Here is a 13,722-nt window from a genome sequence, read left to right on the forward strand (position 1 = left end):
ACTCTGATATGTTCTCAACTGGATCTGCCTCTCTCTCTCTGTCTCTCTGTCTCTCTCTCTCTCTCTCTCTCTCTCTCTCTCTCTGTATGTGTGTGTGTGTGTGTTTGTGTGTGCCTATCTGTGTCTCATACAATGAGAACAGATTTTTCCAGCACATAATTTTTATTTTATTTCTGCGGCTGATTAAAGGATGCTGCGATTACAGGCCCAAAATACAATCATTTGCACATTTGCCAAAGAAATACAAAACTGTACAGCCTACTGATATATTTCAATATTTCAAAATCACTTGAACTCTTTTGGCATCCTGAGATGTGCAGCAAAACTATTTTACCTCAAAAATATACAAACACTAAGATGATAAAAATTACTTTCAAAAATACAAAAACAAAATGTTGATATACACACAAAATCACATTTTGGGATACAATTATAGCTTCAGTGTCTTACATCCACAATATAATGGAATGCAAATAATTAGCTTACAAGTGTGAATAGTAGGATAAGGTAATATTTGTTCTCTTCAAAATCCTGTTACAGAAAAAAATGTAGGTTGCAATGCCCCACATAGTAATGTCCATTCAGCAGAACTCACTTTGTCCCACAGTTGAACAAGGTATTAATAATTTCTGATTGGAAGCAATTTGGATTACTGAACTGCACAGCAGGAGAAATAAGTGTCTCCTTATACTTCACTGAGAAGCACCAGATACGTGCAAGAATATCTCCTAGCAAGCCAAGACCACGGCACAGATAGACACAAATGCAGACATCTCTGACAGTCCTCAACAAGCAAACCTCACATATTTGCTTTAATGCCATTAGCTCTATGGATTACATTTGACTTCCAACACCTTACATTCTGAGGAAGTTTCTTCTTTCACTGACCCTTGGTCTGACTGTGACCCTCACACAGTCAACTTCTACCACCTACTGAGTCAGACATTGTACATTATAAAAAGCTTCACTGCTCGCTCCTCGCTCGCATTGTGGCCCTCAGGTGGCAGCGTTTGTGTTTCATTGTGAGGCCATACTCTGGCGTCATGTCCAGGGGCTTTCCTGGCAAATTGTGGAAGTGTAGGTTCTGGATGATGATTGCCAAGAAGAGGAAGACTTCATGTCGTGCAATGACCTCGCCGATACAACGTCGCCTTCCCAAGCCAAATATCAGGACCTTCTCCCCCTCCATCTTGTTGACCTCAGTGCCATCAGCACTCAGGAAACGCTCAGGGTTGAAAGAAGATGGATCCTTCCAGAGATCACTGAAAGGTGCAGAGAATAAAAAAATATGACTGGCTGCACAAAGAGCCCCAAAATCATTACAAATGACTGGTTTATTCTCCTGATGCAGCTATGACACACTGGATGTGGGGAGGTGAAGGAGGACTGCTATCATCTATCTTTTCAACAACCAAGGGGGGTTCCTTTTTAGAATTATGACATGCAATCGCCATCTGTTTTAGCAGAGTTGGCTTTGCAGTAGCGTGCAGCTTTTATACGAATATGTTAAGTCATAAAGATTCTAATAAAAATGATAACTTACGGATCATGGTTGATCTGCCACTGATTGATGAAGACGCAGGTGTCTTTGGGGATGAAGTAGCCATTCAGAGATGTGTCTTTTGAGGTGCTAAAAATTTAGAAAAAGTGTTAGTGTTTTTACAAGTTTATATCACATACTTTCTTATAGTGGTGACAACCTGAGGTACTTTTCTACAATCAAAAGAGAAGAACCTCACCAGTGTGGGATTGTGAAGGGCAAGAATGAAGAATGGCGAAACAGCTCCAGAATGAATGCCTCCAGGAGGGGTAATTTGGTTTTATCAGAGAGTAGAGGAGTACGATCCAGACCTACGTTGTCCTCTGAAAATTAAGCAAAAATGATCAGACTAACTTTATTACAGACTCAGGGTCCAGATAACATATAAGCCAATGTGAAGATACTACATTACTGTTTACCACTCAGAATAACCTTTTTATATCAAGTGCTATTCAAAGCGATGCTTTTATTACACATTTTCTGTCATATAACATTAATTAAATGTACAAGGAAGTACTTTTCGCAATAAAGGCGGTACTTACTTATTTCTTGGTAAAGCCTTTCCTGCATCTCTGGGTTAGCCACCAAGTACATCACTGACCAAGACAGGGCAGTGGAGACGGTGTCAAAACCTAGAAGACAAACATTCAACAGTTCTATAAGGATACTTTTTTCATCATGGTCACATATTATCAGATTATTTAACATGTAGAGAAGTTCATTTAACCTACCAGCACCAAACAGGTCATTGACAATGCCTACAATCTTCTCATCTGACATCTGGACATTGGCATTCTCATCCAGCTTTCTGTCCTCGCAGTGATCAATCAGGGAGTCTGTAATGTCACGGATGTTGTCCTATATGCAGATAAATGGGAAATCTCAATAAACTTATGCACACAGAGCCTAAGAGAAAACCTCTAATGAACAATGAAGTAAATAACGTTTTATGATCGAGTTAGTGTGTGTTTTACCTTGTCATAAGTGGCATAGTGCTCGCTGACAATCTTCTGAACAAACGCGTTGAAGCGGTCATTGACATCAAGAAACTTCTTCATTGCTTTGTTGGGCAGAAACCGAAGAAGAGGAATGAAGTCTGCTGGGTTGCCACTGGCTGCCACCTGGCTGAACTCATCACTGAGGTTCACAAGGCTGAGCAGCTCCTGGTCATGGTGATCGTAGCGCCGGCCAAAGCACATGCCACAGATCACGTTGGCAACAGAGACGACAATGTAGCGGAAGGGGTCAAAGCTGCCTTCAACCTTCATGGCAGTGTTGAGCTGTTGGATCAGATTCTTGCCCTCTTTGCAGATGTGTTCCTCCAGCACACATGAGTACTCTGGGTCTGTGCCTTCTAGGGTGGCGAAAGAGCGCAGAGCGCTGTAGGCCAGCTTTCTACGGGCTCGCCAGATGCCAGCTTTGTCTGTGCTGAAGGCCAGACTCTTGCCATCATTGATGAAGCTGAAGCTGTACAGGTCAGGTCTGCCTGCAAACTCCTCCCCTTGTTTGATGAGAGCCTGTCGAACTGTTTCATTGCCACTTAGTACGACCACAGGACGCGTGCCAATCTGGATCTGGAAAACATCGCCGTAGCGTTTGCTCATGGCAGTGAGGCTCAGGTAAGGTTTGCTGCCCACCTCCAGCACATTGCCAATGATAGGCAGCGGCTTTGGGCCAGGGAGTCGACGAAGCCCTTCAGGAATCTTATTGTGGAAACGCTTTAGGAACAGGTAGACCAGACACACCGTTGTTATGGCCAAAAGGCCCTCAGATATTGACAGGGATCCAATGAGTGGCAGAATCATTAGCGCCATGGTGGCAACTTTTTTCTTGCTTCTGCACCACCTGTAAATTAAATAGGAGGGGCATTAGCGCAGTACAGGCAGTGAGAGGGAGAAGTATTGTGTAACATGTTGACTACATGCACCATGAAGTTTGAAGTAACTGCAATATGGCATGTGTTTGCTTAACTCTATATGTTCTCCAGCTGCACAACACAAGTGATAGTCTAAGCACAGTAGCAGACATGTAACAAGTTTCAGTGGAAGTCTATAAGTTTATTACCATTTGTAAATTTGTAAAATATGCAACTACAAACACCAAATACATACTTATGAAACGTATTCTTTCAAAATAATCTTGCTCTCCTGGACTTTGCTTTATTTAAGGTATAAATGAGTCTATCTTCTAATGCATGCATTTAATTATCATACCTTTGTCTAAGGATGGAAGAGGAACAGCGCTGTGGTCCCAGAAGAACTTCCCCAAACAGTGAAGATGTCGTTCTGTAGACTTGATGTCCGAGTTTACTGTCTTGATGTCTCTAAAACGGAGAATGGACTCCTGCTTTATAGTGCGCTCCACCGCTTCATTGGCTGCTGTTCATGACGTAATCCCTCTCCCTCTCCCTCTCTCTGTTTGTCATGAATGAAGTTTAGAGCAGAAAGGTGTGTGTGTGTGTGTGTGTGTGTGTGTGTGTGTGTGTGTGTGTGTGTGTGTACGTGTGCGCGCGCGTGTGTACGTGTGTGTGTTGTGTGTGTGTGTTTGAAATAAACCTATCCATGCAAAATTGCTTGACTCCACAAAGTCGTTGATCATCAGGTCTTTATCACTTAAATGCGTTTCATATTTTATGGTTTATGTTTTATAAAACAGTTTCCACTCTGTGATAACAGTGTTCAGATCAATGCTTCACTTACTGTTCTGCAGGTTGCTCTCAACGGTTTTGCAAACAGAATCTTGCATTTGGGTTTCTATTTTTACGCACAGTTTGGGCTGTTATTTGTAACGTGCATGATGATTTCCATCAGAAAATATAAAATTTCGGCGTGTTTCGCATATGAGCCAATTGTGTTTGTATACAGAAACTTTAATTATCTACGTTTCTTCCGATGAAATAACTAAATCCACATGTCCTGTTGTACCTGCTGAGCGCAGTGTCCGATCATTCTGGGGATGACTGCAAAGGATTTCTTATGTTAATAAGCTGAAAAAACTGCCGACTCTTGTCCCACCACTCGGTTAATCCCTTTCTGAGGCAATATTGTGATGTTAAACCGACGTGAATTCATATTTTAGATCAGTTTATTGTCTGCGTGGTGTGAAACAGATTTTCCTGGTCCAGACTGAGTAGAGTTTTTAGAGTCATGCGTTGGAAAATAAACAGTTCCAGTCAGATTTCACAGGAAATAATCTATAAATGTGAAGGTTTATTGAACTGCAAAGGGGACATCAGGGTTTTGGGGGTGAGAACAGGAGACTGTGACAACCTCCCAGGCAGGTTTAAGTCCTGATAAAACACTCGGATGCCATTGCGTGCTTGTACCTGTTAGTTCTCCGCTGGAGTTAAAGATTGACCAGTTGCGTGAGAGCGCAGTGATCAAACCCTCACCTCCCCTTTGAAGAGGATGCTGGGGAGAAAGGGAGGGGGGCAATCAGCCAGCGCTGCTGGACTGCAAGGGTAGATGAGCTCAATACCATTCCTCTTTGTCCCCTTTTCAACCTTTAACAACCAGATTTTCTGAGTAGGTGTTTGCAGCAGAGCTCTGCTTCACATTCAGACTAAACTCTGTGCCATTTAGAGTTTAATAAAGGCAAATAGCCTGATATTATCACTGGATAAATTACTTAAAAAAAAAAAAAGCTTTAACTTCCTTGCTGCTAGTATAAAAGGTTGTCAGTCAGTCACTGAGCATTTCTTCTTTTTTTAAAGTCACTTTTGGTTTAATGTAAGAAATGTGCATAACACTGGATTTCAAAAGATCAGTCTATATACTGAAATTATTCAATTTAAAACCTAAATCTTTTCGAAATCTATTTCTTAATTTCACACCCAGGATTTGTTCTTTCTTGCCACTTGTTGCTCTACAGCACAGTCAAATTCTATGACTTGATTTGATGAAAATGGGAAACAGAGAAAAGACTGTAGGCACTGAACACAGACTCATACACTGTACTGGCTGATCATCCACATTTCTCGTCATAGCTATTAAAAAATATTTCTATATGGTCCTGTTGGAAGTAGAAGTCTAATATGGTGACTTGCTTATACATGCAAACTTACCAGAAGTTTATTAACTGGCTTTCCAATAAATATGATCAGAGATTTATTTTAGGCTAAATCCTACTTTATCGCCAGCAAGCAAATTCTTGTTGTACAGATAAATATATTTTTACAATTTATGTATTAATCTTATCACTTCATGCAAGATTGCTCAGATTTCTTAATTTAATAAGTGGTTTCCTTCAGGTAAAATGTTTAGGCTAAATGTTTCATGCAGTGGCCAGTTATCGCAACTTGAATAAGTTTGTTTGCTGCAAAAAACAAAAAACAAACAAAAAAACAACAACTCTGCTTTGTGTACATCTGGCGAATGGACTAAGGGAAAAAATGAAATGGATGTCAATCTTAATTTGGATTTGAATTTTACTAGACTAACAAGGACTTCTTGTAGGATTCTGGCTCTTATTCTTATTTTCTATTATGTACTTTAATTTGTCATATAAAGACACAATAATCCTAAAATTGCTCCACAGTCTTAATTTTAAAATACAGTACATGGATTATTGAAATGCTTTGACAGTGTTAATTATGTAAGCAGAAGAGATTTTTTTTAAGTTCCCTTTAATATATTCTGTTGCCCATGATATACTCATGATATATCTCTTGTGTCTGCCTTTAGAGAGAATGTTTTCTTTCTCACTGAAAATTACACCTGTATGCAGAGTTGGGTAATAAAATAATACCTGTTTTTTGTTTTTGTTTTCTCCCACGGCTCTTTAGGGGTTAAAAATCACTGTTGGCTCACTGGGGGACTACTAAAGTTTGTAGGCTCAAACAAACCCGTTGGTACACTGTGATCCAGAAGTTTAAGAAGCTCTCAAGTCATGAGGTAATTTTGAGTTTCAAAAAGTTAAGCAGTAAAACTTTTGTTTATTCGTTTATTTTGCGTAATCCCCGTGGCTCAACACAGTCCTGATCCTCCGGGACTCTGTGCTGACTCTCCGGGGACTCTCGCCGTGCGCCTCGGCGCTGCGCCTCTGGTGCTACAGGTTGCGTGAGAAGCGGAGCAGCCGTCCAGAGGGGAGGGTCTCGGTCTTCTGGACAATCCTAAATCTGCTTGGTCAAGTCACGCGAAGGCAGCAGCCTCTGGAAAAGACACAAGGGTTTTAAACTTGCAGAACAAAGAGCGCAGAACGCGAGACTCTCTTTTTTCCCCCCTGCTCGGGCACGAAGGTGCACATATTTGCGCGCTATAGCTTCTGTAAATGCGAGGATCTTGGGGCTTTGGAGTCATGCAATCTGCCACTCAGGCTTCATTCATGGCAGTCATGCAACACGGTGGGGCCGGACTGAGCAGCCACACAGGCGAGAACCCACCAAAACAAGGCAAAACAAGTTACGAAAACTGGAACTTAGAAACAAGGTGAACTAGTCACCCAGTGTGTCACGCAGCGGGTCCCAGTGGAGGCTGGGGCTGTTGGAATGAATCACTGGGTAAAAACATTCAATACTTTTGAAACAAGATGACAGGACAACGAAAAAAAGAGCGACTTAATTTACGGTTGTTTATTTGCGTGCATTGTCTCGTGTGTGCTGCTGGTTAATGCAGCTGCAAGTTTGATTTGCAATGTCAAAAAATACCCATAGAGAAAAAGTACCTTCTGCCAATGAACTTCATTTGTATTTATCTGTAATATCTCACAAAAATGACAAATATATGAATGTTCTAATCATATGCAAAATCTATCTTTTCTATACATTCACATATTATCCATAATGCTATAAAAATTCTAGAATATTAATACATGATTTTGCTAAATCCTCCAGAAAACTAAGCGGCAGTCAAAAATCATAGCTCAGGGTTTTTGGGGAAAAAACAGATTGTGATTACCTTGCATGTCATGCTACAGCTCCAACAATATGCCAAGCTAGGTCAGTAAGTAAAGGACAAACGCATCTTTCAGCAGATATGACATGAATTCACTGAAACGCAGTGCAGGTTAAATTGAGCACATGAACCTGAATAAATCTGAAATCTAGAACAGTATCTCAAAATGAACTCAGTACCTGAAGTAATTCACATTGTTCAAACTTCACTTGGTGCATTTTCAAGTTGAGTGTGTGTTGAGTGTGAGTGCTCCCTGGGGATGAAATTAAACCTGATTAAAGGTGAATGTGGCTGTGATTGTGTGTGGAGCGCCTGAGGTGAGAGCCAGCTGCATTCTCAGTGAGCACTCAGGCTGCAGGAGTGTGTCAGATCACAACAGGTGAGCGGCTTTCACCACTGGAGACGAACAACCGTAAATGTCAAATAACTGGGCTGAAAACTCCCAGATATTGCTTGATAACTTAACATTTTTGAGTTATATTCGTCTCTACTGCTAGGCCTTATGTTCAGCATGACCAAATGTTACAAAAAGATGTTATGAAGGAGGTCAAGAGAGAGCAAAATCAATGCTGAATTGAGACATTTGTTTTTTCATTGAGAGAAAACTGGGGGAGCAATGGAGGAAGGATGAGGAAGCCTGGATGTGAGTCAGGGGGAGATTCCACGGTGAGGTAGTCTACTAATACTTACAAAGATTAAAGAGATTACAGGCTACTACACGAAGTGATCGGTAGCGCTGCTGCATGGATCCAAAGCTGTGCGTTGACATGACCACAGGGAGAGCAGTGGTGGGTCTTGTCAGAATCCAGAGCTGGATGCTGGCCTGGAGGTTTTTTGGTGTTAGCTTGCCTGTGTCCATTTCAAAGAGGTTGAAAGAAAAAAAAAACACAGGAAAAAATGTTTTGCCCACAGCCATATACCTCTTAAAGAATTCTTGGACATAAAAGCAGGTGTAATGACTGTGAAGGCTGTTAGTTTCTACTCACGCAACGGCTGTCACGCACACACCTTCAGTCACCGTGTGTGTCTTTCTTTGCATACCAGTGCTGTCAGGAGGTTGTTTTTTTCTTTGTGGTGGTTTTCGTGATTTAGCATCAGTTGAAGAATGTGTGCACCTCCGGTTGTCATAAAGCTATAAAACTTTTTAAGAACACATCCATAAAAATAATAAATTCGTGCTGGTGAAACCAAAATATCTTTAAAAAGATGCTCATAATGTTTATTTCCAAAGGAATGAGGCCAGTATCCATTATTTTACATTGATATATAAAAGGTGCTTTTTGCTTTTGAAAATAGAAAGTCAAACATAAACAACTCTGTAGACTTCGAACCCTACTTGATGCAATATGTACCTCCTTAAGAGCTGCTTTCAAAGCATCTGAAACATTAAAATCCCTGACCATGTTACCACCTCCTCCTTGACAAAATAAATAAACATTTTAATTTCTCTCTGGCAGTGGGGTTCTTGAAAAATACTTGACACAATATTTGCTTAAACCATCTGACAACCAGCTCCCCCCACTAAAATGGTTTTCAGTCTCTACCTGATGAGCAAAGCAGCACTGACGTACTTCAAGGAAGTGGGAAAACAAAATAGGAATTTCCCTTCAACGATCTGTCAAGTATCACATTAAGTTTTCATGCCACATCTCCATTTGTGGAGTGTCCCTTGTAACTACTGGCAGTAACAGGACTTTTTCACGTTTGATGACTTACTGCAAGAATGAAAGGAGTTATTCTGCAGTTAGTGCTGATCTTCATAAAAATGGGGGATACATTTTAAAAGAATGATACAGATCAAAGCAACAGAGCCTGAGATATCCTGAGGCCTGTTCATGCTTTACACGTCTGCAAGGGTCTATGTAAAATTTGTGATCTGACAAAGTCTGATAGGGTCCACATGGACTTGTAATGTGGACGTTCATGTACAGGGGTTGCACAGTGGCTTAGTGGTTAGCACTGTCGCCTTGCAGCTTGAAGATCCCCGGTTCAGTTGATCTTTCTGCATGGACTTTGCATGTTCTCTCTGAGCATGTGAGGGTTTTATCCGGGTACTCAAGCTTCCTCCCACAGTCCAAAAACATGCTGAGGTTAATTGATAATTCCAACTTGTCCGTAGGTGTGAATGTGAGTATGACTGTTTGTCTCTATATGTAGCCCTATGATAGACTAGCGACCTGTCCAGGGTGTCCCCTGCCTCACCAAGCCCCCCCACAACCCTAATGAGGATTAAGCGTTGTATAGATAATGGATGGATGGATGGATGTTCATGTACATCCCAAAATTTAATTGTGACCATGTGAACTGTACGAACCGTAAGCACACCCACTGTGCATGTGCCATGTTGTTTACAAAGAAAGCTTGTATACTCTCCAGTATCAACACTCATTAAAAGAGTTGTAATAGAATTAGTTACTACCAGACTTTAGTGGTGCTATGATTTGTACATACCTTCCATCAACTGAGCACACAGTTGAAAGTTCTAACTTCTCCAGATATCCTGTGCTTGGGACACCTCAGAGATTATCACTGACAGGGAGCTACTGAACAATCTGTAACTTACTGCTGTATCCTGTAAAAAGTGCAAAGTCACAACCTTTTGGAAACATCTACAGGAGCTCTGCGTGTTTTCTGTGTTCAGTGTGAGGGGGGCAGTGCAACCTGATGTGTACGCTGCAGTTTGTATAATGTAGTATGAATGGAGCCTCATGCAAGGGGTGCAAAACCCAGCTTTGGAAAGCTTCAGAATACAGACGTTTTCACATTTGTGTGTCTGTTCTTTCTAACTAGTGAAGTGAGCTTCATGTGTAAAATCCCCAAAGTTCCCCTTTAATGCTTCTTTTACTACCGCCTTAATCCTAAAACCGCAAGCTAAACCTCACTGTAACATAAATGGAATAATACAGTTGGTCCACAGTAACAGAGAACAATAGCTTGACCAGTAGGACACCAGTTAACAGGCTCCTGGCCTTGCGTGTGCCCCATCGAGCAAATCTTAATAGGATTATTATGGGCTGCAGGTCATGACACCTCACATGAATATTGCCTATGACCTAATACAAATTTACAGCATGTCCCCTTTACTGAATTGTCTATAAGAGTTAATATGGAGCTAAAAGCAGTAGAATTGAAAGTCCACAGATGCACAATGGTTGAGCTTGTACATTATCTCATACTCCACAAAATGGCATGTGATGATGTCTATTGTGAACTATCATGTTATCTGTTGCATGCAATATGACAGTAAAACATTGTACAACTCCCTGCTGCACGCAGGGCGTAAAAGCTCTCATGTCATCAGTTTGTGGTTTTCAGTTTGTAGCTCACCTCTGTCTGACTCGTACTTGAACAACCGTTCGAGCCCGAGTAATATGCACATATAAAGTATTTTGGGTTTTATTTGTTACTTCAAAGCTCAGTTACAGTATTATTAATGTTTTATTTTTCTTTTAAAAATAGGCTCTTTTTAGTATTAACCCACAGTTCATGCGTGATTGTTTCCAGTATATTGTAAGTGAAAGTGCATAACAAAATGTATGATGTGGTGATGGAAAAGGTTTTGAAACTCTCCAACTCTGACTATGAATATATATCAGAAGTTTTATGTGTGTAAGTGTGCTTCAGTTTGGCTTCTGTAAATTTGTGGAGCTCATTTCACTGACTTCATATATGGCTGCAAAGTTTAGCTTAATCTGAAAAGGAAAGCTGGTAAAAAAAAAACAAAAAAAAACATAGCTTAATAAGAAGTCCAGGATGAGATGAAATCAAATGTAGTGCACTAGAAAAATGGATATACTCAAGTTCCTCCTCTAAAACTACTGCAGACAAGTTTAGACACCAAGTCTTCATAGAGAAGGCTTCCAGGTTTCATCATATTAATAAGAAGAGATGCTGCTTATCATGTAATATGAGAGAATGAATCAAAGTGACACTCTCACATTTGCTACTGGGAGAGATGTGAAGTAAATAAACAGGTCAGTAGGGGACTAAGCTGACTGTAATTATGATTAATTTGAATAATACACTGTAGAGCACGGACAAGCAGCCTAGCTATGGTAAAAGATGCAAACAGTGCTTTTAATGTTGGGATTTTCTCCCTTTATTTTATTTGCACCATCAGTGATGTTTTACATACACCGTATTCACTAATAGTGCAAATTTCCAAGTTGATATTACAACAAAGATAATGTAATTTAAGACTTAATTTGAGCTCTACACAGTCAATATCTAATGTGGAACTATAACTTCGTGGTTTGGTGTGTTAAGAACTGAAAAGCAATACACTGAGGCTCTCTAGAAACATTTGGTATTGGGTGTATGCTCTCCTTTGAAGTGACCTCAGGACAATTACACAGTGATAAGACAGTGGTTTATGGCCAATGACTGGAGCAACAGGTGTTGGCACTGCTGTAGAGGACTCGGCGCTTTCAGGTCAAAACAGAAGACACAATCAATAGATAAGCAGCAGGTCAGGGTGGGTCACCATGAGAGCACTAAAACCAGCTCAGCAGTCTGTACTGATATGTCTTTCACACGCAACCATGAACTCAACACACAAACATGTTGCAGCATCCCTGAGAAAAAAAAAAGCCTTTTCACATAGGCTGCGTGTGTCTGTGCTTGCATGGCGGGGAGACAAAGATTTCGTGTGTGTAAGGGTATGTGTGCAGGGGTGGGTGAGGGGGTTACTGGATCACCTTCCCTTCCACACCAGGCGTGAATACCAGATTAGTAACTGAGCTAATGGTTTCCCCTCCCTCCCTCCCTCCCATCCCCACAGCCCTCCTCTGTCCTTATGCAAGCCAGTATATTTGCGCTCAGCGGCAGTAACAATAGTTGCGTGCGGAAATATCTCGGTCATCCATCTTTCTGTCACCTCTCCCTCTGCAGCCGAGCACGAAGGTGTCATAACTGAGCGTAAATAGGCAAGGCCAAGGAGGGAGGGATCGTAAAGGAAAACCCCATAAGATAGCGTGTCCAAGTGGAGTCATGACCCACACTGAGGAAAAAGCACGAAACCTGGCCAGACACGATGTGTGAGTGAGTGGGTGAATATCTGACTCATTTTGAGCTTAATACTCAAGTGCTGAAATAGCTTAAAAATAATACCTCAGCTGATGGAAATGGGTTGTCTGTTCAGAAATCATATCATCATCCTATTATGGCTTGTTAGTGTGATTTTAAGAAAGGAGAACTAAAACAGGCACATATTTATATATATATCATGTATGGAAACAATACTGTCAGCGATTGTGAGTAAGCTACATGTTGGGTTTTTTTTTAGTTTAAAGTCATCTTGTGAGTTGTGAAAGTAGAAAACTAGTTGAGTTAAAATGACTCAGTTTAGTCATTACACTTAAGAGATTAAGTTGAATCAACTTGTCACGCATCTCAGACAAATTCACTTGGCTTTACAATTTTAAAGTTTTAAGAGTGATTCCAGCTAACATTAACAACTTACAGTCTCGACTCTCAAAGCCCCCCCCCCCCCCCAAAAAAAAACATTAGACAACACAATCTGTGAGGCTTTTCCCACTTATGTTGAGATTTATTATAAGTCTATAAGTGTAGGGACTAAATTCAATACTAACTTTTGTCATGGATTTGATTTGTTAGGATTATTACAAAACAGACACAGAAAATTTTCCGCCATATCTAATTTCTAAAACTACAAAAAGCGAGAGTCTCTAAGAAATGTTAACTATCTAACAATCTATCCAAGGAAGTCTGCTAGTTTTGTTTGTTATAAACTTCATTTAATGAGTTAAGTGAACTCTCAGCTGTCCATTCATTGAACTCATCAAGGCTCAAGTTATAAGAACTCGCCACTAAGTTCTCAACCCATCTGATGCTAAAGATTAAAAAATTCAAATAAATCGAAAATGAGCAACACTAATGTATTTACATCAAATAAGCTAGAAATTATGAGTTGATTTGACTTCATTCTTTTATTTTTGATACCAAGAAACTAAAGGAGCCCCCAACATGTCATCAGGTTCAGTGGCTGTGATTACTTCAGAATAAAACTGTTCCTTGAGGATTCATTGCACATAAACGGAACATGTGCATGACAAATAATTCACCATGCTGGACAGGTGCTTTCAAAAGAGGCTCCATCTGTTATTTGCAGATTGTGATGCTTAGTGCCAAAAAGTTCATGGTCAGATGGAAAACTGCACGGCATTCAAAAGACAAAACATGCCATTTATTTTGTATGATTCTGGCAACGTTAGCACACTGTTACGGGTGTTTTTCTTCAATGAGGACGATGCATTTGGTCAGAATTAATAT

At 40.5% G+C, this 13,722-nt stretch overlaps 1 protein-coding gene across 1 annotated transcript; it reads right to left on the reverse strand.

The window, feature by feature from the left end:
* Nucleotides 1-143: 143 nt before the first annotated feature.
* On the reverse strand, nt 144-3,884 carry LOC111577680 (cytochrome P450 1A1). The gene is made up of 7 exons (XM_023284056.3): nt 3,754-3,884; nt 2,515-3,385; nt 2,272-2,398; nt 2,083-2,172; nt 1,740-1,863; nt 1,544-1,630; nt 144-1,262 (listed from the first exon to the last, which is right to left on the reverse strand). The coding sequence occupies exons 2-7, from the start codon at nt 3,352-3,354 to the stop codon at nt 965-967; spliced, it is 1,566 nt and encodes a 521-aa protein (XP_023139824.1). The 5' UTR covers nt 3,355-3,385; nt 3,754-3,884; the 3' UTR covers nt 144-964.
* Nucleotides 3,885-13,722: the final 9,838 nt, after the last annotated feature.

The sequence above is a fragment of the Amphiprion ocellaris genome, chromosome 1 (genome assembly GCF_022539595.1).
Source record: "Amphiprion ocellaris isolate individual 3 ecotype Okinawa chromosome 1, ASM2253959v1, whole genome shotgun sequence".
NCBI classification, from domain to species: Eukaryota; Metazoa; Chordata; class Actinopteri; family Pomacentridae; genus Amphiprion; species Amphiprion ocellaris.

What these genes read in the sequence shown, in the direction of transcription:
- LOC111577680 (XM_023284056.3), bottom strand. Translation starts at nt 3,354, where the DNA reads ATGGCGCTAATGATTCTGCCACTCATTGGATCCCTGTCAATATCTGAG. An exon ending in AAGGCTTTACCAAGAAATAA is followed by an intron (nt 1,864 to 2,082) that starts GTAAGTACCGCC and finishes CTTAATTTTCAG; the next exon opens with AGGACAACGTAGGTCTGGAT. An exon ending in CCCTTCACAATCCCACACTG is followed by an intron (nt 1,631 to 1,739) that starts GTGAGGTTCTTC and finishes CTAAATTTTTAG; the next exon opens with CACCTCAAAAGACACATCTC.